The 22618-nt window shown below is 38.0% G+C and overlaps 1 protein-coding gene across 1 annotated transcript in view; it reads left to right on the top strand.

Annotated features, from left to right (window-relative positions):
* The window catches only part of CA8 (carbonic anhydrase VIII), a 187988-nt gene extending 173270 nt beyond the window's left edge, over positions 1-14718 (top strand). The window contains exon 8 of the mRNA XM_006874043.1: positions 14550-14718. Within this exon, the coding sequence (XP_006874105.1) occupies positions 14550-14684 (135 nt within the window). The 3' untranslated portion in view covers positions 14685-14718. The remainder of the gene's footprint in view (positions 1-14549) is intronic.
* The last annotated feature ends 7900 nt before the right edge of the window (positions 14719-22618 follow it).

Genomic DNA, 22618 nt, shown 5'->3' with positions numbered 1-22618 from the left:
AGGACCTATACAAAGAAAACTACAGAACGCTACTTCAGGAAACTAAAAGAGACTTAGAAAAATGGAAGAATATACCATGCTTCTGGATAGGAAGACTTAACATTGTGAAAATGTAAATACTGCACAAAGCACTCTGCAGATATAATGCAATCCCAATCCAGGTTCCAATGATATTCTTTAAAGAGATGGAAAAAATTATTACAAACTTTATATGGAAAGGAAAGAGACCCAGGATAACCAAAGTTCTACTTTAGAGGAATAAAGTTGGAAGCCTCTTACTCCCTGATTTAAAATTTTACTACATGGCTGGAGTGGTTAAAACAGCCTGGTAATAGTACAATGAAAGATACATAGAGCAGTGGAACAGAATTGAGAATACAGAAATTAACCCATCTGGTTTTTCACAAAAGGCCAAAATGAATGGGGCGGAGATAAATTGAATGGGGAGGAGATAGTTTTTCAACAGATGGTGCTGGCAGAACTGGACAACGATATGCAAAAAATTGAAATGAGACCTGTATCTCATACCATATACAAAATCCAACTCAGCATGGATTAAAAACCTAAATGTGAATCTCAGAATTATAAAGGTCATCAATGAAAAAATAGGAACAAATTTAAAGGCTCTACTACAAGGCATGGCGGCCTGGTGTGGTGTTGTGGTTTAATGCGCCAGACTGCAAAGCTGTTTGAACTGCAAGGTTGGTGGTTCAAGCTCACCAGCTGCTCCTCGGAAACCCTATACAGGGTCACCAAGGGTCATAATCAACTCGATGGCACCTAACAGTGGCAACAAATAAAAGGCACAAATAGACTACCAAACATTGTGAGAATTGTACAAACAAAAAAAGAAAAAATAGATGATTGGGACATACAAAAATTTGAAACATCAAAAGATGTCACCAAAAGAGCAAAAAGGGAGCCTACAGAATGGGAAAACATGTTTTGCAATGACATATCAGACAATGGACTCATTTCTAAAATCCTTAGGAAACTACAACACCTCTACAAGAAAAAGACAAATAACTCAATTAAAAAATAAGCACAACACATGAACAGACACCTCACCAAGGAAGAGTTCTGGGCAGCCAACAAACATATGAAGAAATGTTCACAGTCACTAGGCATTAGGGAGATGCAAATCAAAACAACAATGAGACGCTATCTCACACCAGCAATAACAGTGAAATTCAAAAAAGCAGAGGACAATAAATGCTGGCAAAGATGTGGAGAGACTGGAGCCACCCTACTTTGCTGGTGGGAATGCAAAATGGCCCAATCACTCTGAAAAACAGTATGGCGCTTCCTCAGAAAGTTGGAAATAGAAATACCTTATGATTCAACATTTTCTTTACTTGGTATATATCCACAAGAAATATGAGCCATGCAGAACAATGTTCATAACAATGCTATTCACAGTAGCAAAAAGATGGAAACATCTTAAGTGCCCATCAGTGGAAGAATGGATAAACAAACTTTGGTACATACGCACAATGGAATATTATGCTACCTTGAAGAAACAAGGAAGCTGCAAGGACTGCATAATATGGATGAACCTTGAGGATATTATGCTGAGTAAAATTAGTCACAAACTGACAAATATTACATAAGACCATCATTGTAACAGCTTAACAAAAGTTACCCATACTAAAAGGAAAAACAAAAAAAAATTTTTGGTTGGTTACTAGAGATGGGAGGGAGGTGATGGTATAGCACAGGGGAGGGGATAGTCACATTATAGTTCTGGTGTTGGGGAGGGCATTATATAAAAATGGGGAAGGGTATGGAAGAACTAGGTAGATAGGAGAACATTTAGGCAGGTTTTCAGGGGCTTAATGGGACAGACGTAAATAGTGAAGTATGCTCAACCTTGGAACAACAGGGCTGTGTGATACAGGGATCAAGGCATAGTCTAAATTGGTTAAAATAGGGGAAATAATGATAAGATGCTTGACTATCTTAAGAATATTGGTTTACCTTGCCTATAATTGTAAAATAGACATTTGAGTGGGATAGAAAGAAATATCAGGAAACATGATTACTGAAAGCTTGTAAGCGCGTCTTGAGCTGATGGGAATACCTAAAAGGTGTACTAGAACTTGCCCAGTGAAAGTGTCTTCCTTTGGAGCCTTTGTAGTATATAGAACCTTAGGTGGAATTCTGATCCCCATCCTGAGCCTTCTGAGGTGAACATTCCATTTGAAAGGACAAGCAGATTAGTCTGGATTAGCTAGAGGAAAAGAAGATACTTCTTGAAAGAATAACCAGCAGGAAAAGTCAAAAACAAAAACGAAGTCTTATTGGCTACCACCACAAGAACAAGCAAGTTGTTCACCAGGGAGCCATCAAGGCAAGCAATCAAGTCCCTTCAGGATAAACCTCCTTCCAAGACTGAAACTAAAAGGGAGCACAAGAGCAGGCATGTATGCTTGTTGGCGACCACATTGGTCTACTGGTTAGTGGAAGTGGGGGAAAGGCAGCTATGAAGATATAAACTGAGATCAACCACATTCCATAGACTCCCAATGACCTGGAGATGAGAGAGAGAAGAAAAAGGGTTGGTTGGTCTGAAGTATGGTGAAACCTGAGGACTCCTGGGCCCATGGACAAGGACATAGCCATGGATATGAAGTAAGGGGAGACACACAAGAACACCCAAACTTGCAGATGGTATCCATTTGACCTACCTTTGATGGCTTGATGATCACAGCTCTGCTTGTTGTTGTTGTTGTTGTTGTTGTTGTTGTTAGGTGCCATCAAGTTGGTACCAACCCATAACGACCTTGTGCACAGCAGAACGAAACAATGCCCAATCCTGGGCCAGCCTCACTACTGTTGCCACTCTTGAGTCCATCAATGCTGCTACTTGGCCATTCCATCTTGTTGGGGGTCTTCCTCTTTTTCTCTGACCCTCCATCTTACCAAACATGATATCCTTCTTCATTGAGATGTAATCCATACTGAAGGCTGTGCTCTGTGATCTTCATCAGTAAATGTTTTACTCCCCTTCACTTTCAGCAAGCAAGGTTGTGTCATTTGCATATCGCAGGTTGTTAAATGAGTCTTCCTCCAATCCTGATGCTATGTTTTTCTTCATATAACCCAGCTTCTCGTATTATTTGGTCAGCATACAGGTTGAATAAGTATGGTGAAAGAATACAACCTTTTCACACACCTTTCTTAATTTTAAATCATTCAGTGTTCCCATGTTCTGTTTGCTTCTTGGTCCAGGTACAGATTCCTCATGAACACAATTAAGTGTTCTGGAATACTCATACTTCGTAATGTTGTCCATATCTTGTCATGATTCACACAATTGAAAGCCTTTGTATAGTCAATAAAGCACAGGTAAACATCTTTCTGTTATTCTCTGCTTTCAGCCAAGATCCATTAGACATCAGCAATGATATCCCTCTTCCACGGCTTCTTCTGAATCTAGCTTTAACCTCTGGAAGTTCTCTGTCAATGTGTGATTGTAGCCATTTCTGTATTACCTTTAGGAAAACTTTACTCGCATGGGATATCAAAGATATTGTCTGATGATTTCTGCATCCCATTGGGTCACCTCTCTTTGGAATGGGCACAGATATGGATCTCTTCCAATCAGTTGGCCAGATAGTTGTCTTGCAAATTTCTGGACAGAAAAGAGTGAGTGCCTCCTGTGACGCCTCACTTTATTAAAATATTTCAATTTTTATTCCATCAATTCTTGGTGCCTTGTGCTTTGCCAATCCTTCAATACACCTTGGACTTCTTCCTTCTTTATCATTGGCTCTTCATCATATGCTCCCTGTTGAAACAGTTGAACATTAACCATTTCCTTTTGGTACAGTGACTCTGAGTATTCCTTTCATCTTCTCTTGATGCATTCTGCATCATTCAGTAATTTGCCCAGAGAATCTTTCAGTAACGAAAGTCGAGGCTTGAATTTTTTCTTCAGTTTCCCCAGCTTGATAATTCTGAGTGTGTTCTTCTTTTTTGGTTTTCTGATTCCAGATCTTTGCACATTTTGTTTTAATATTTGGCTTTATCTTCTTGAGCTGATCTTTGAAATTTTCTGTTCAGCTCTTGGACCTCCTCATTTCTTCCATTTGCTTTAGCATCTCTATGCTGGAGAGCAAGTTTCAGTGTCTCTTCTGACTTCCATTTTGATCTTTTATTTCTTTCTTGTCTTCTCAATGACTTTTTGCTTTTTTCATGTATGATGTTCTTGATATCATCCCACAACTCTTCAGGTCTTTGGTCTTTAGTATTTAATGTATCAGATCTGTTTTTCAGATTATCTCTAATTCAGGTGGGATATATTCAAAGTCATACTTTGGCTTTCGTGGACTTGTTTTCATTTTCTTCAGCTTCAGTTTGAATTTGCATATGAATAATTGAAGGTCTGTTCCATAGTCTGCTCCTGGCCTTGTTTTCACTGCTGATAAGGAGCTTTTCCATCGTCTCTTTCCACAAATGTAGTCAATTTGATTTCTGTATGTTCCATCTAGTGAGGTCCATGTGTATAGTCATCTCTTAAAAGGTATTTGAAATGAACAAATCATTGGTTTGCAGAATTCTATCATACATTCTCCAGCATCGTTTATATCACCAAGGTCATATTTTCAACTACTGATCCTTCCTCTTTGCTCCCAACCTGTGCATTCCAATCACCAGTAATGATCAATACATCTTGATTGCATGTTTGATCAATTTTCAGATTGAAGAAGTTGGTAGAATTCTTCTATTTCATCCTCACTGGCTTTAGTGGTTTGTACATAAATTTGAATAATAGTGATATTAACTGGGCTTCCATGTAGGTGCATGGATATTATCCTGTCACAGACAGTGTTGTACCTCATGACTGATCTGGATATGCTCTTTTTGACAATGAATGTAACACCAGGAAGATAAAAAAATTTTGATAAAGGAAATAAGTGTAAATTGCTACAATTTGATGAAGTTGATGTATACTTATGGATATTGCTGTTTTTGTTGATAAGTGCCATCGAGTTGATTGCGACCCATAATGACCCAGTATAGGGTTTCCAAGGAGCAGCTGGTGAGCTTGAACCATTGCCTTTGTAGTTCAAACAACTTTGCAGTCTGCTGCATTGGCACAAAGTGCCAGCTCAAAAAAAACCAACTGAGAGGGAAGGAGTCTTCACATCAAGAATCATACCTATCCCTTCTGTACACAGGGTTGATAGGGACAGGCAACTTAGACATTGGCTACCTACAATGGGGGTCGGGGAGAAGGGCAAGAAAACGTGTAGTGACTGACTTACAAGTTTTCAAGAAGGAGTTTAATTTCAGAGTTTGCAGGGGAAGGTAGAATTCCCACTGAAAAGTTTTCATCTTGTCTAGATAGGTCTTATGAAAGGTGATGGGGATAAGATTCTTATGATTCAATAGTGAGTAACTGTTACCCTGACTAATTGCAATTGTCACTAGGTAGAAGATGTGTAACAAAAGGGGGAGAATCATTAATCTTACATTCCAGAAACAGTGAAACCTAGCACCATCAAGGTAGAAAAGCATGAGCAGAACGTGGGACCCTATCCTGAAAAACAGTGACACCAGAGATGGAGGCAGAGATGAGGACATGGAGAGCAGCTGAGGACTGTAGACTCATGGAAAGAGAAAGACTGTGTGCTAGTGGCCAGCATGCAGGCTTGCAGAATGTGCCCTTGGGTTGTTTAAATGATTATATATTTCTGAATGCTTTTGTGTACATCCAGAAAAACAAAACAAAAAACAGATGAAAAACAAGGAAATACTGTTGAATGATGAAGCATGGAGGGGATTGTACTCATTTCAGTGAAACTAAATAAGGTAGGATGAGTGTAAAATCGACATTCTCCCATGTAAACTATCACTCAATTCACAATAAAAACTTAAAAAAAAGATGGTTGCTGCAATAGTAGATCATCCTCATAATACCAGTGAGTTATATTTCTTGATTTGTGGTGTAGGCTAAATCTCTGTACTGTCATTCAAGAAGCCACATTGTAAGAAGAACATCACTTTCAGGGATGCTTTTGTTGTGAATGTATAGTCAGCAGAGAGTGGAAAAGAGTGTGGAGGATCAAAGGAGGAGTACTAGAAATGTTGAATACCACTTAAGTGTCCTTTTTACTGACTGGAAATTAGCCCCGTTGATGTATCTCACTGTAAAGAAGTGTGCACTGGCTTTGTGTCCAAGAGGAAGGTGAAATGAATTAAATGCTCCCACAAGCAGTCATTTGCTGCCACTGGAGCTTAAGGTGGAAAGAGAACAGGGTAACTAAACCTAGCCCAGCATCACAGTGCAGGTGAAGATGATGTTAGGGCAATTAAGAAGGACTTATCCAAGAGGTTTGAGAAGAGCCCAGCGATGTGTCCTGGAGTCCAGTGTAGGAGAGAGCATTTTCAAGATGTGAAGGAAGGGGTTGACAGTTGGCTCTTATTCTTTATTCTAAACTGATAGACATCATCTCGCTTAAATTCTGGACCCTACTTGCTTTTGGATGAAAAATATCAATTGAATTTCTTTCATAAGGAGAAGTCTCTCATTTGGAAATCAAGTAGAAGAAGTTGAGGGTCTATAGTCACATTTGTTCAGCATTATTTTCACTTAGAGTAATTTTCTAAAATTAGGTCAGACCTTTTATGTAATTCTTATATTTTATGTAAAAATTTTCTCTGTAACTATAATACATTTTGGTATATTGAGAGAAATAATTAACATTTTTGAGCCACTAAAAGAAAAATTTCAGTTTCACTTAGCATTTCCATTGAAGACTCCTTGGTGCAATGGCAAGGGAATGCTACTGTTTAGTTACATTATAAATATTGATTAGCCTTGTGCAAACATGAGCTGTAACATTTTGCTACCATATGTTTAGTATGTTCTGTTAAGATCTATTGATATATTACTATGCTATTGGATCTTGCAGAATTTAAAGGGAGTCTGTTTTTGCATTATCTATCTGAGTAAATCCAGTGACAAAGTATAACTCACTCATTCTCTTCTTTTATTTGGAAACACACCATATCTTCATAAAGGGAGCCACAGCCAAAGGAAATGTACTGGAAAGAATGTCAACTGCCCTTGCAAAGAGGTGCTTTTCCAATTACTTGTAGCCTTGAAAAAAAAGATTTCGATGCTTTTAGCATATAGTTCCATTGAAGCATCTGTTCAAAGGGCAGTAAGTGTTTAACTGTGTTTATACACAGATACATGTACATATCATCAGATCTAGCAAAATGCAATTTAGAAAAAAATGGTCACCTTAGAATATTAATCAGTCTGTTCTTGTCTTGAATGCTTCACTTAGTGTTGCTTAAGATGGCAGTAAAAATGGAAGGATTCAGTTGGTCTGAAATCTAGATGAAGAAAAAGTAAGAAACCTATTTTGTCATTTAAAAAGGAGCAAAGAAATATATTTATATATAAAGTAGCAAAAAGAAAACAGAAGGACAAATAGAATCTTCACACATATGATAATACTGAGAAATCTAAAACTTTAAATTGATCCCTCCTGCATCACTGGGTAAACTTACATAATTGTAGCTGCTACTGCAGTCGATTTGAACTACAAGGTTAGTGGTTCAAGCTCACCAGTCACTCCTTGGAAACCCTCTACAGGGCTGTTATGGGTTGGAACCAACTCGACAGCACTTAACAACAACAACAGTATCATTCAAGAAATAACTGGTGTATTGAAATGCATGATCTCCCATGGGTAAGAGTGTCTGCACTAGCAGCGTTAAAGTGGTGGTATTCTATGGAGTAAGTGCCCATTCATAGTAACCCTGTACATGATATCCAAGCTTGTAAATCTTTGCAGGAGCAGAAAACCTCATCTTGTGGTTCAAACCGAACTTGTGGTCTAGTGCTTATCCTATAATGACACATTAAAGTAGAAGATCTAAATCATAATGCGTTCCTATGAGTGTACAATAGCTCGATTCAGGGAGAAATCATGTTTGGCTGAGGTGTAATTTTGGCAATTAAACCCACTGTGGAGCAAAAATATATAGAATAAATGTTTGTCCTAGTTGTTGTTATTGTTAAGTGCTATTTAGTCAGTTACAACTCATAGAAACCACCAGCTCTACAAAGCCATAAAGTGGCTGGTGAGTTTGAACTGCCAATTTTGCAGTTGAAACCGACCTTGCATTCTAGTGCATTATCCCATTGCCACACCAGAACTCAATATTTTGTATATTGTTAGAATCAGTTCTACCTGTTTCTTGATAACTGAAATTTATAGTTGTGTCTCACATTGTATTACCACTGCACAGGATGTGTGGTGCTCTTTGGAAACTGTATATAGAGTCAGCATGAATCAGAAATGACTCGATGGCACTTAATGACAACATACAAAATGTTACTGCTTTGGCATCTAATTAATAGATAAAGCTGATGATATTTTTTTCACATTTTGCTTTTCATAGTATGTATTTGTATTTCAGTGTATGGTCTATGCTTAGCACACATCTGCAGACTAGTCATGTTTCAGATGCTCTATGGTTTTGTGGCGCTGTTGGTTTCTGTAGTGCAGCTTTAGATGTTTCCATCCTGTGAGACTCCTTTGCTTTCTTAAAATGTTATTGTTAGGTACTTGGTGTTCTCTGTAACAGAAATACCCTCTGCAGTCATGGACCACAGCTTAATTGTTATTTAAGTTTCAGTGTACATGGGCCATCAGCACCTGCCCAGAAGCTGTGGACAGAAGGCACAGAAAGAGAGAATCCAGATCTCTTTTAGGCAGGACTTGATAAAGAGGAAAGTTTACATCAGTGTTACTGGGAAGAGGAAGATGCTCAATATTACTTTTCTCTAAGCTCTTCCTTAAAAAATAAACAAGACCAGAAGGGAGTCAGTGGAATAGTGAGAGTCAGCTTTGGATAAGAGGTCAGTAAGAAAGAGGGAGCAATGATATTAAACAGTGTTTTCGCTTCCTAGTGTTAGAATAGTATACCACCAAGGGAACATCAAGATTTCAGTGTGTATTTTTTGGGATACACAATTCAATAACAGATAGAAAGTTGGATGATGGGATAGAAAAAAAATAAACAATGAAAAATTACAGTACATGAAAGGTACATAAAGGCCATAAAGCATAGTACATGCAATAGATCCATATATAGGTAGACTAAGCAAGGTCGGCGGTTCAAGTTCACCAGCTGCTCCTTGGAAACCCTAAACAGGGTTGCTATGGGTTGAATTGAATTGACAGCACTTCACAACAACAAAGTACAATTTGGTTTTGATTCTCTTATTTCACTAGTACAACAAGGAATTATTCTAACTCACATATTGCCATTATTCAAAGATAAAACAGTATGGGAGCAGTTACATTTATGTATTATGTTTCTTGTTTGGTATTACGGTACACAGAGAATAAGTCAAAATTCTCATTTGTTTAGGACTCAGTCCTAAAATCAGTTAGCACCATACCACAAACACTGAAAATTAGCTCTTTAAATGCATCATTCTACATTCTAAAAGCAGCCTTCAGGCTGAACTTTAGTAGAGACTTAGAGTTTTGAGTCAGTAGAGATTGGAATAAACAACTTAGATCAATTAGAGGTAACAGCCTTATTCAGAGAACAGGTATTCAACTCTGCTACCCTCAGAATAGAATGTCCCACTAAAGTGTTACATTTCTGTTCTCTCTTAAAAATATGTTTTAAAAATGAAGTTAAAAACGAAGCCCACATTTGGTAGAATAGCATTAGACGTCAATGGAACATACGTACAGATGTGTGTGGCAATGACGGTTTCATAGTGCCCTGACATTTGTATTTTGTTGGAGATGTTCATCCTGAAATAGTTCTGTCATTTTTCTCATTTACTGTATCTCCTTTCAGTTTGTGGTAGTTAGAATGGATTGTGTTAGTGTGCTTTTAAAACCATTTGAAGTTAATAACGGGTTATGAGAGGTGCTTGGTTTCAGAAAAATTGACATTTCAGAAAGACATACTTTTCCCTCGATCTCTGTTGATGTTTGAAGTCTTCAAAGTGTTGCTATGATCAGAGAAAAACTATTCTTGTGAAATAGATTTCCCTCAGAGAACAGTATTTAGAGACCATGCAGCTATAGATTCAAATCATCTCTTCTGGAAGAAGCTCACAGAAGATGCCAGCCTGGGCCTTAGCAATTCATCTTCAGTTCAGAATATGTAAATATAAAATTAACCCAGCTTTAAAATAAACTTTGACATCAACCAACAATGGAATATTTCTTTCTTTTTTTAACTTTATATTATGGCCTTAGTGAAGGCTTATAGAATGGATCATCAATTTTACATTGAGCAAATCAGATACTTCGTTTCATTGCATTGATTTCAAGACCCTCAGTGTACAATATCATTTGTCCCACTTCCTCCCTATGTGTCTTGTTTCCATTGCTCCTTCTTTCATCACCCTTCTGAATTTTGTCCTTATGTAAATGCTGCCCTTTTGGTCTTAAGTGGTTGATCATTCTGTGATGTGTGTACCTCACTAGTGTTCTGTCTCTATATACCTCCTGCTGGTTGAAAATTAAACCATGGAGGTGAGGTCAAACCAAGAGCCCTAGTCTTGGAGTCCCCTAGTTTCTGAACAGTTAGCCTGATCTCTTTATGAAAAAAACCCCACAATTTTTAACGGAGTATTTCTTATACTATATCTATACCTAGGCAGTAAATTTTCTAACCCATTAATGGCCCTGCCCATGGTTAATAGTCTGTGATTTTAACTGTTACATATGATTCTATGTTAATTGTATGCCAGAACTAATCATTGCATATTATCTGTTTTCTTTCCAGTCCACATATAAAATTGAAGCTGCATTTTTATCTCAAATACTCACATTTTGGTTTGACTTCAAGTGAAGTTGTGTAATTTTATAATTAATAAGACTGCAAATATTGATTAGATAGTTCTATGTGCTGGGAACTATGCTAAGTGATTTTCATGAATTTATTTATACACCATCCTTGTGAGTTTGTCTCACTGTAATGACTTGTGTGTTCCTGTGATGCTGAAAGCTTTGTCACTTTGGTTTCAAATAACCAGCAGGGTGTCACCAGTGGTGGATAGGTTTCAACAGAACTTCAAGACTAAGAATAGACAAGGAAGAAGGAATAGACAGTTCAGTTCTGAAGGACTGTTATTGTTAAGTGCTGTTGAGTTGATTCTGACTCATAGTGACACTGTATAGGGTTTCCAAGGAGCTGATGGTGGATTTGAACCATGGACCTTGTGGTTAGCAGTCCAGTGACTATTCTACAGTGCCACACTAGCATCCTTTTAGGGATTAATCCCTAAAATCTTAATGAATAGCAGCAGAACACTGATGTAGTGCCAGAAGATGAGCTCTTCAGGTTGAAAGGTACTCAAAATATGTCTGGGGAACAGTTGCCTCCTCAAAGTGGAGTCGACCTTAATGGTGAGGATGGAGCAAAGCCTTCAAGACCTTAATTTGTTGGTGGGGCACAATTCAAAATGAGAAGAAACAGCTGTAAGCATCCCTTAATAATAGATTGTAGAATCTAGGAAAATTGGAAGTCATTAAAAATGAAGTGAAACTCATAATGGATTGATATCCTAGACATTAATGAGTTCAGATGTACTGGTATTGACCATTTTGAGTTGGACAATCATAGGGTTTACTATGCTGGGAATGACAAATTGAAGCAAAATGGTGACACACTCGTTGTCAAAAAGAGCATTTCAAGTTTTGTCTTGAAGTGATATGCTATTTGTGATAGGATTATATCTATATACTTACAAGGAAGACCAGTTCATTTGGTTATTATGCAAATTTACACACCAACCACTAAAACAAATGATGATGAAACTGAAGAATTCCGCCAACTCCTTCAGTCTGAAATTTATCAAGCATGCAATCAAGATGCATTGATAATTACTGCTGATTTGGATGTAAAAGTTGGAAATAAGTGGAAGGATTTGCAGTTGGAAAAATATGGCCTTGGTGATAGAAATGATGCTGGAGATCATATGATAGAATTTTGCAATACCAACAATGTACTCATTGCAAATACCTTTTGACAAAAACATAAACAGCAGTTATACACATGGACCTCAACAGAGAGAATACACAAGAATAAAATTAAGTATATCTGTGGGAAGAGAAGATGATGAAGCTTAATATCATTAGCCAAAACAAAGTCAGGGACCAACTGTGGAACAGACCATTAATTGTTCATATGCAAGTTCAGGCTGAAGCTGAAGAAAATGAAGACAACCCCATGGCCAAAATTTGTGAGCTTAAGTGTACCCCCCGCCCCGAATTTACAGACCACCTCAAGAACATATTTGATGCATTAGAAACTAATGATCTATGGCCAAATGAGTTGTGGGATGACATCAAGAAAATCATACATGAAGAAAGCAAAATGTGTCATTAAAAAGATAGGAAAGAAAGAAAAGACCAAAGTGGATGTCTGAAGACACTTTGGAACTTGCTCTTGAACATAGAATACTAAAACAAATGGAAGAATGAAGCAAAAGAGCTGAATAGAAAATTTCAAAGGGCAGCTTGAGAAGATAAAAGTATTATCATGAAATTAGAAAACCAGAAAGGAAGAACATGCTCGGCATTCCTCAAACTGAAAGAACTGAAGAAAAAATTCAAATCTGAAGTTGAAATATTAAAGGATTCTATGGGCAAAATGATGAATGATGCAGAAAAAGTTAAAAGAAGATAGATGAAATACACAGAGTCACTGTACCAAAAAGAATTAGTCATTGTTCCAGACTACTTCATACAGGATATGATCAAGGACCAATGGTATTAAAGGAAGAAGTCCAAGCTGCACTGAAGACATTGGCAAAAACCAAGCTTCCAGGAACAGATGGATTATTTGAAATGTTTCAACAAACTGCTTTAGTGCTAGAAACAAACACATTCATCTAAGCCAAGAAATTAGGAAGCTAGCTATCTTGCAAACTGATTGGAAGAGCTCCATATTTGTGCTCATTCCAAAGAAAGGTGACTCAACAGAATGTGTAAATCATCAAACAATATCATTAATATCACATGCAAGTAAAATTTTGCTGAAGATGATTGAAAAACTGTTGCAGCAGTGCATAAACCAGGGGACTGCTAGCAGTTCAAGCTGGATTCAGAAGATGACATGGAATGATGGCTATCATTGCTGATGTCAGTTGTATCTTGTCTGAACACAGAGAACATCAGAAAGATGTTTACTTACGCCTTATTGACTATGCACTTTATTGCTTTTTAGGACTTTAAAGAGATCTTTAATATGCCCAATGCAATGCATTCTTTGATTTCTTGACTGCAGATTCCAAGAGCATTGATTCTGAGGGCTAAGGTATCCCTGATGTAAGCCATGGTATTTTTACAGTTAGATCATAAAAAACTATGGATAATTTTGCAAAGAATGATAATTCCAGAACAATTAATTGTGCTTATGAGGAACCTGTACATAAACCAAAAGGTAGTTGTTGGAACAGAACAAGGGATACTATGTGGTTTAAAATCAGGAAACATGTGAGTTAGAGTTGTAATTTTCTGTGTAAGAAGGAATGAAGAATGGCAATGTGGCATTTGCATTCTGTGGGTAAATCAACTAATAGATGTGCATACTTGATTTTTGCTTAAGTGCTTCTCCGGGAGTCGTGTCTTGAAGGTTATGGATTATTAGGAAGTCCAGGATAGATTAGTCTGACATGAATCAAGGTACCTTTTCACATGTAATGGGTAAGTCAGGGGTCCAAAGAGCCCTTGAAAAAGGGAGATGAATGTGGAAATTGACATCTAATAAATTAGGCTTCAGTATGTAGAACATCAGAGTTGTTCTTTAGACCTGTGCTTTCCAGAAGATTAGATGAACAGCAAAGAAAACGTTTGATGAGGGAAACTGTCATGTACAGTGTTGTTGTAGTTGTTAAGTGCTGTCGAGTCGGTTCCGGCCCATAGCGACCCTGTACAGGGTTTCCGAGGGTGTAAATCTTTATAGGAGTAGAAAGTCATGTACATATCCACCATCAAATCAAAGTGAAAATACAGTCCCATTAGAATTCATTAACTAAAGATATGCTGGTAAAGCGTTTAAAAAATACAATACTTTGGTCACTTTTTCTTATGTTGTTGTTGTTAAGTGCTGTCGAGTCAATTCCGTCCCATAGTGACCCTGTATAGGGTTTCCAAGGAGCAGCTGGTAAGCTTGAACTGCCAACCTTGCAGTTCAAATGGCTTTGCAGTCGGGTGCATTAACCCACAGCACCACACCAGTTATAAACAGGCATAAAAAGCATTCTGGGAAGAAATAGTTCATTTCCCTTTTAAGAACTCAAGCAGGTTTCTATAGCTAGTTGAATTGTTTGAAGACCTCTATAACTATGCTTCTGTTATGTTTATTTCTCTTTCAGGAGTTTTGTTTGATGTCTAGGTTTGGAAGAATTATGCCTGCTTTTCTCTTTTTAAGTGCAATTATCTTTTCTTTTTTTCTTAAATTGTTATGTTTTATGCACATTTCAAATGATTTATGGAAACCCAGCTTTGTTGATGCCTAGCCAATGATCCCTCTGTTTTTGTTGTCAGATAGAAGAATTCCGGAGGTTGAGAACACATGTGAAAGGAGCAGAACTTGTGGAAGGCTGTGACGGGATTTTAGGAGACAACTTCCGGCCCACTCAGCCCCTTAGTGATAGAGTCATCCGAGCCGCCTTTCAGTAGTCAGACACCAGGAGCACGTCCGTCTTCATCTGGGTATGAGCAAATTCAGTAGGAAAGCGAAGCACACAGTTACTACATCTCTCGTGCCAGTGTTACTCTTTTGGTGCTCATGATAATTGAGCAATAAAGTGAGTGCACTTTATTTTGATAAAACTTAATGACATTCTCAAGCCCCATCATTTACATATCAGGTGGTTATTTTAATTTCATGTGGTGATGACAAAACTACAATCTTTATATTTTCTCACCAGAGGAATCTTTAATTCCAAGTTGTGCTTTAATAATAACTGATGTTGACTTACGTAGGGAAAGTCACCCTGAGGCAGAGAAACAGTGATGCACAAGTACCTGTGTTGTTGTTGTTAGGTGCCATCTAGTTGGTACCGACTCATAATGACCTTATGCACAGCAGAACAAAACACTGCCCGATCCTGTGCCAACCTCACTACTGTTGCCACTCTTGAGTCCATCAATGCTGCCACTTGGCCAACCCATCTCGTTGGGGGTCTTCCTCCTTTTCTCTGTACCAAACATGATATCTTTCTCTAGCGACTTGTCCCTCCTGACAATATGTCTGAAGTATGAGAGACGACGTTTGGCTATCTTGGCCTCCAAGGAGCACTGTGGCCGCACTTCTTCCAAAACAGATCTATTGGTTCTTTTGGCAGCCCATGGCACTTTCTATATTCTCCTCCAACACCATAACTCAAATGCATCAATTCTTCTATTGTCTTCCTTATTCACTGTCCAGCTTTTGCATTCATATGAGGTTACTGAAAATACCATAGCTTGCGTCAGGTGCGCCTTAGTCCTCAAGCTGACATCTTTGCTCTTCAAACAAATTAAAAAGGTCTTGTGCAGCAGATTTGCCTAATGCAATATGTCATCTGATTTCTTGACTTCTGCTTCCATGAGTGTTGATAGTTGATCCAAGAAGAATGAAGTCCTTGACAACTTCAGTCTCTTCTCTGTTGATAAGAATGTTGTTTATTGGTCCAGTGGTGAGGATTTTTGTTTTCTTTAGTTTGAGATGTAATCCATACCGAAGGCTGTGCTCTTTGATCTTCATCAGTAAAAGCTTTAAGTCTTCTTCACTTTCAGCAAATGAGGTTGTATCATCTGCATATTGCAGGCTATTAATGAGTCTTCCTCCAATCCTGATGCCACGTTTTTCTTCATATAACCCAACTTCTCAGATTATTTGCTCAGCATACAGCCTAAATAAATTTGGTGAAGGAATACAGCCTTGTCGCACACCTTTCGTAATTTTAAAACATTCAGTGTTCCCATGTTGTGTTCGAACAACTGCCGCTTGGTCCATGTACTGATTCCTCATGAGCACAATTAAGTGTTCTAGAATACTCATACTACACAGTGTTATCCATAGTACCTGTGTTGTTGTTGTTATGTGCAGTGGAGTCGGTTATGACTCATAGCAACCCTGTACAGGGTTTCTGAGGCTGTAAATGTTTACGGGAACAGAAAGCCTCATCTTTCTCCTGCGGAACAGCTGGTAGTTTTGAACTGCTGACCCAGCCTGATTCGTAACCACTATGCTACCATAGCTCCTTATAGTACCTGTGTAGCAATGTACTATTTATACGCTTGAAGCTACAGCACGCAGTGTGTGTTGTGATGACTGGATGACAAAGGGACGAAAGGAGGATGATGGAGATCCTGATATTGACCCTTATTTTCTAGTTTAGATTTAATCGTTCTGTTCATCGAGGCAGGTGGAGGCAGGTCTGGCATGGATTGTATGTGATACTTGTTCTATGGAAGTGCTTTTATTTGCTGAGTCAAGTATTTATTAATTATCTAAATAAATAAGGTCTATTATTTTATTGATTGAAATATGACTGGGCTTCAAAAAGTTTGTGGAAAATGGAATTAAAGGATAATGGATTTTTTTTCCCCTGAACTTTTTGAAGCCCCCTTATCTAATCTATGCATTTTAATATATTGAATTCAGAGTATATATGATTTACCCTTAAGAAACATACAACCATCAAAAAGATAAGATTTATATAAGTGACTATATACTGGACTATATCTCTACCTTGTACTTGACCTAAAAGTGTATAGGTTACTTAGGTCGAATGGGTGTGTCTGCAAATCATTGCTTTCAGAGAGGGAAGTCCACTTCTATGTGGTTTCCTAGGACCTAGCTTTGAGTGTTGACTGAGCTGTTGTGAGTATATGAACACTTTTTGGTGCTGTGATCTTTGGGTCCAAGGAACCTGTAGTCCCCATGAAGGAGACAGTTGGCATAGAAATTTAAAAGGTAATCATTTTGTTCATGTGTTTCCCAAAATCCATTGTTTTAACCTCACATGGATTACTACACTGTATGTACTCATCACACCAGCCAAACTGCTTTCTCTGCATGTGCTTAATGCTTCTGGCCATTGCTCTTGCAGCCTTTCCTACCCATTTGTTTGCTTGTTGAAATCCTAGTCCACCAAAGGTCAAGCTCAAACACTTATTATCAGGAATCCTCTGTTTTTCCATTTAATTACACTTTGCTTTCCTTTCCCCTACTATTTTCCATGACGCTGTTTGTGTATTCTTATTTTCTCTACTTGATATCAAGCTTCTTAAGGATTTTTGTTGTTGTTATGTGCTGTGGAGTCTTAAGGGTTAGACCATGTTTATTTTTGCTGTAATCAATTATAGCACATAACGATTTGTGTTTTGAATGTCTTTAGGCAAATTAAAAGTTCCTTGGGACAATATGTCGTATGTCAACCTCATTTCAATTATTCATTCATTAGTTTCAGGGTTAGCCAGTATAATCCACATTTCCTTACAAAGTGATCTTTGTAAGAATATGTAAGAATTTTCAGTTATTCGTGTATGTTTACAGTAAAGAAAATTCAAGGATCCTTTAAGTCATTATTGAGCACCTCCTATGTGTTAGGTTCTGTGTATACAGAAGCAAGAACTGTCCTCATAGAGCTTATGGTTTGAGGTAGGGAGCCTGGAAATGAAGCATAGCCTGCAAAGAAATGCAATTAAAAATTGGCATGAATTCCATGTGTGAGAACAAATAACTGTGGGAAAGAGATTCTGATAGAAAGACAGTCTTTTGTAAAAGCCCTGAAGGAGTACTTCCTGTGGAGGTTGGTGAGGATTTGATACATTGAGGTACCTGAAGGAAGGTAGGGGGTAGTCATGTGAAGGAATCTTTATTTCATAGTTGTGTATTAAGAACCTCAAAGGGCTATTATCAGAGGAGTCAAGAATAACCCTGGCTGGGGACACAGAGCTATATGGCAAAATGAGTAGACACTGCCATTTACTCTCCCAACAATTAACCCACAGACTGAGGTCTCCAAACTTCCAATGGCTGCTGAGGTGTTAGAGAGTGAGCCTGAGACCAGAAGCAAGGGATCAGAGAAGTTGGGATGACACAGAAGCTGGGAGGACTACCTGCTAACACCAACACCGGAGCAGTTGTTTATCACATCCATTTTTGTATAGGGTTGAGCAACATTCCTAACAGCAAACACAGAAAGGGCGTTAAACTGAGGAAGTTCTAGCCTGACTTTTTAAGGTGACACTGATTGGTCAAGGGAGTTCATAGTCTGCACAATTAGGAGGGGCTGAAGAGATACTGTAATGTCACTGACACCCAAGCCAAACAGGTACTTGGGATGGGAGGAACTGCAAGAGCATCAGGTTAAGGGTAATAATTTAGAGTAGCAATGCAATGGAAACCGTGGAGGGAGTCTGTACAGGGGAAAAACTCCTCCTTCACCAGAGGAAAGCAGACTCACACCACTAATATCAACATCAGTTAAACCCACCAGTCCCCTCCCCCATGCATGCATATTGAATTCCAGAGACCAAGCTCTAAAACTCCTGGTGCAGCTCTGAAAAAAAAATCCTAAGCCTAAGAGTGCCCTCTAGTGGTCTTTAGGAAAAGATACCAACCCCACTACCCTTAGGTTGATTCTGGCTCAGTGGCCCTGTGGGGCAGAGTAGAGCTTCCCTTGAGGATTCTTGAAGTGGTGAGTCTTTGCAAAGGCAGAATACTGCATCTTTCTCCCATTGAGTGGTTAGTGGGGCAAGCTGGTAGATAGCTTGACATTGGGACACTGTTCCACTAGGGTGCTCAATTAGAAAAAAAAATTTACATGAAATTTAAACGCAGAAAACAGGATTTAAAGTAGAAAAAAAATAGCAAAACAGACAAAGTTCATTAAAAATAATAAGAAACACAAAATCATAAGAGAAGAAGAATTAATCAAAAGCAAAACATGAAGAAGCAGCAACACCAGAGATGGAGGCAGAGATGATGACTCTAGACTCATGGAAAGAGAAAGGCTATATGCTGGCAGCCAGGAGGCAGGCTTGCAGAATGTGCCCTTTGGTTGTTTAAATGAGTATATATTCCTGAATGTTTTTGCATACACCACCACCACCCCCCCAAAAAAAAAAAAAAAATTGAGGGAATAGGAGCAAATACTGTTGGATGTTGATGTACACAGGAGATTGTAATCATTGCAATGCAAAACATGAAAAAGAGGAAATTTCTCCTATGTAGGTCAGGCTAACAGAAAAGAACTGAAAAAATTCAGACTATGGTGTTAAAATATGTTTGTTGTTGTTGTTAAGTGCTATCTTGTCAGTTCTGAACTGCAAGTGAACCTGTATAGGGTTTCCAAGGAGCAACTGGTGAGCTGAACTGCTGGCCTTATGATTCAAACCAATTTTGCAGTCCAGCGCATTAGCCCATCGTGCCACACCCAGAGAAGAAAAGAAAAAACAACTAATAGAAATCATGAAACCAAAAAGGAATAAAATGAGAGACTCTATAAGGAAATTGAAAACAAAGGAAAACAACTGGAATGGAAGAATAAAGCAAGTGAATTAGAAAAAGCAAGAGAAACACTGAACAATCAAATAAAACAGACAGAATACAGAATAAACTAGAAGACAATCTAATTAATAAACTTACCAACTCTCCAGAAAAGAACAAAAAAACCCCAACAAATTCATGTGGTAATATGGGATACTATTAAGAAAGCTAGCATTAGAATTATTGGACCCCAAAGCACAATGACAACAACAAAGGCAGATAAACACTTTTCCAGGGTAATTTGAGAGAACTTCACAGAACCAACACTACAAATACAAACTAGAAGAGACACAAAAAATAAAATTTGTGTCATAGTCGAATGAAAATGTTGAAAACAAGACAAAGAGAGAATTCTGTAAGCAGCAAGATAAAATGTGATATAATGTACCAAGGCGCTTTTTTTATCAGAATCACTGTGGGTTTCTTCCCAGAAACTTTAAAGGCCAAAGGAAATGAAGTGATACACATAAAATACTAAATGAAAACAACTGCCAACCAAGAACTCTACATAGGAAGGTTGTTGTTCACAAATGAAAGTGAAATCAAGGCAGTCCCAAATAAACAGTAGATCTAGGAATTTTCCATGACCAGATCAGCATGGCAAATATAACTATAGGGACAACTTCAAATGGAAAGGCAAGACCATTAAGTAAATAAGGGAGTCTTGGTGAATCTATGGGTTAATGGGCTGGACTGAAAAGTCAGTTTGAACAACAAGGTCAACGGCTCAAGGTCACCAGCCTCTCCTCTGAAACCCTACACAAGGTCGCTATGAGTTGGAACCAACTCAAAGGCATTTAACGACATACAAGGATGAATCCAAAATTATCTGCTCTGTGGCTATAGAATTTATTTTAATCAACTTTCAGAAATGACAAATACATCAGTTTCCAACATAGTCTCCTTGCTTTTCAATACACTTTGTCCATCTGTCAACAAACTTTCATATTCCCTTATTTTAAAATGTTATAGGCTGAGCTATGAGCCACAAATATACCACCTATAGGGAGAATGCTTTAACACCTCAAAACGAAGTGTCAACAGTGTGGACAGAGGTGTGTGGACCTGCAGTGTAATGCAAGATCACAATGCCCTTGGATAACAGTCCTCTGTGTTTAGTCTGCAGCTTATGCTTCAGCTCTTCAGTGAGCATCTCACAGTAACAAGCACTTAGATTGTTGAACTTTTTTTCCTGATAGTGTTCCAATACTGGCCCTTGAGAATCCTAGAAATCTGTAAGCATCAATTTTCCAGCTGATGGTTGACTTTTGAACTTTTTCTTGGTCAGCAATTGAGGATGTTTCCATTCCATACTTTTGTTGTTTTACTCTCAGGCTCATAGTGATGGATCCATGTCTTGTCATCAATAATAATTTTTTTAAAGAAACTTTTACCTTCCTTTGAGTATCAATCCAAATTTTGTTTGCAGATGTCCAAACACTTCTGGTTATGGTTTTCTGTGAATTGCTTCAGTACCCTTCTTGCACAAACTTTGAAACCCAAGTTCATTATGGATTATCTCATAGGCAGAACCATGCCTGGTTTGCAAATGATTTGCCAATAATCCACTCTCATTCAAATATTCAACAGAATCATTCACAGGCATGTTTACTGTTGCCATCAGCTGTAGATGTAGATGGGTGTTTTGATATAACTGGAGTGCAGATAATTTTTGACTCAGCCTCATATTTAGACATAGGAATAAGTAAATAAATAATGAGAGAGAGAGAGCAATCTCTGAAAAAAAAAAAGCAACAACATGGGCAATAAGGACCCAAGTATATGGTATTACCAAGTATATTGTAAGTTCTGCAAAAATTATAACACCAAGTTTGTAAAAAATAAGTGCAAAGGAAATTTATCAAATACAGGTTGTATATTAATGTTAGTGGAGACAGACTAACAGAAATTGGGGAAGGAGGAATATAAGGAATAGATTTAATATGTTAAGGTTGCATGTTAACTGTTGTTTATATGTTAAGTGTTTTTGTAGTTTTAAGCTGTATATTGTCCTGGTGTTGCTCTGTGGGCTAATGTGCTGGACTGCAAAGTCGCTTTGAGTCACAAGGTCAGCAATTCAAGCTCACCAGCTACTCCTTGGAAACCCTATGCTATGGGTCAGAACTTACTTGACGGCACTTAACAATAACAACAATGTAATGTATGTGGTAATCATTAAGAAATCACTGAGAAAAAATACTCTGAAGAAAGAAGTTAACAGAAGAGTTAACAGAAGTTAACTCAGTGGCTAAAACCTGAACCCATGTGATGTGTCTTGTAGAGAGCCCTTTTCCTTAACCACTATGTTTGCAGAGGGCTAAGAGGGTCTCCAACAGCATGCAGAAGAGTGGCCTTCATGGAATGAGGAGGAGAAAATACCATGTGATGGCAGCTCTTGATGAGCGGGCTGCTTGGGGAGCAGAAGGGACAGCAATGGCTAGAGAAAGAATGTGACTGGAGGAGCTTTTTTCTTTTCTTTAAAGAAATTCGAGAACCTTGTTTATATGTTGGAAGAGTGAGCCAGTGGAGGGAGAAGTTGATACTGGAGAAAGAGGAGGTAATTCTAGCAGTGAAGTTTCTGAGAAGTGGTAACTGGTATAATGACAGACATGTTGACCAATGAGATACAAGTAAAACCCTGTAGGCCAATTGGTTTTTCAGTAAGGGTACTAAGTTCATTCAAAAGAGGGAGAAAAATAGTCTGTTTAATAAATGATTCTTGAGCAACTACATGCAAAAAACTTAAGCTAGAACCATAACTGAGATATGAAAATCAACCCAAACGATATCAAGGATAAATATAATCATAATACTCTTAGAAGAAAACATAGAAGTACTGCTTCAGGACTTAGGTTCTGACAACAGATTCTTAGATGTGACACCAAAAGCACAGGAACAAAGGATAAGATAGATAAAGTGGACTTCAGGAAATACAGATGGAAATTTTTGTGTATCAGAGGACTTTATTCAGGTCTTTTTAAAAACTTTTTATTGTGAATTTAGTGAAGGTTAGTACACAAGATCATTAGTTTTACATTTAACAAATTATATGTTTTGTTTCATCTCAATG

The sequence above is a fragment of the Chrysochloris asiatica genome, unplaced genomic scaffold, assembly GCF_000296735.1.
Source record: "Chrysochloris asiatica unplaced genomic scaffold, ChrAsi1.0 scaffold00259, whole genome shotgun sequence".
NCBI lineage: Eukaryota > Metazoa > Chordata > Mammalia > Afrosoricida > Chrysochloridae > Chrysochloris > Chrysochloris asiatica.
Note: the sequence above shows the minus strand (reverse complement) of the source record. Positions and strands in the feature narration are given on the sequence as shown.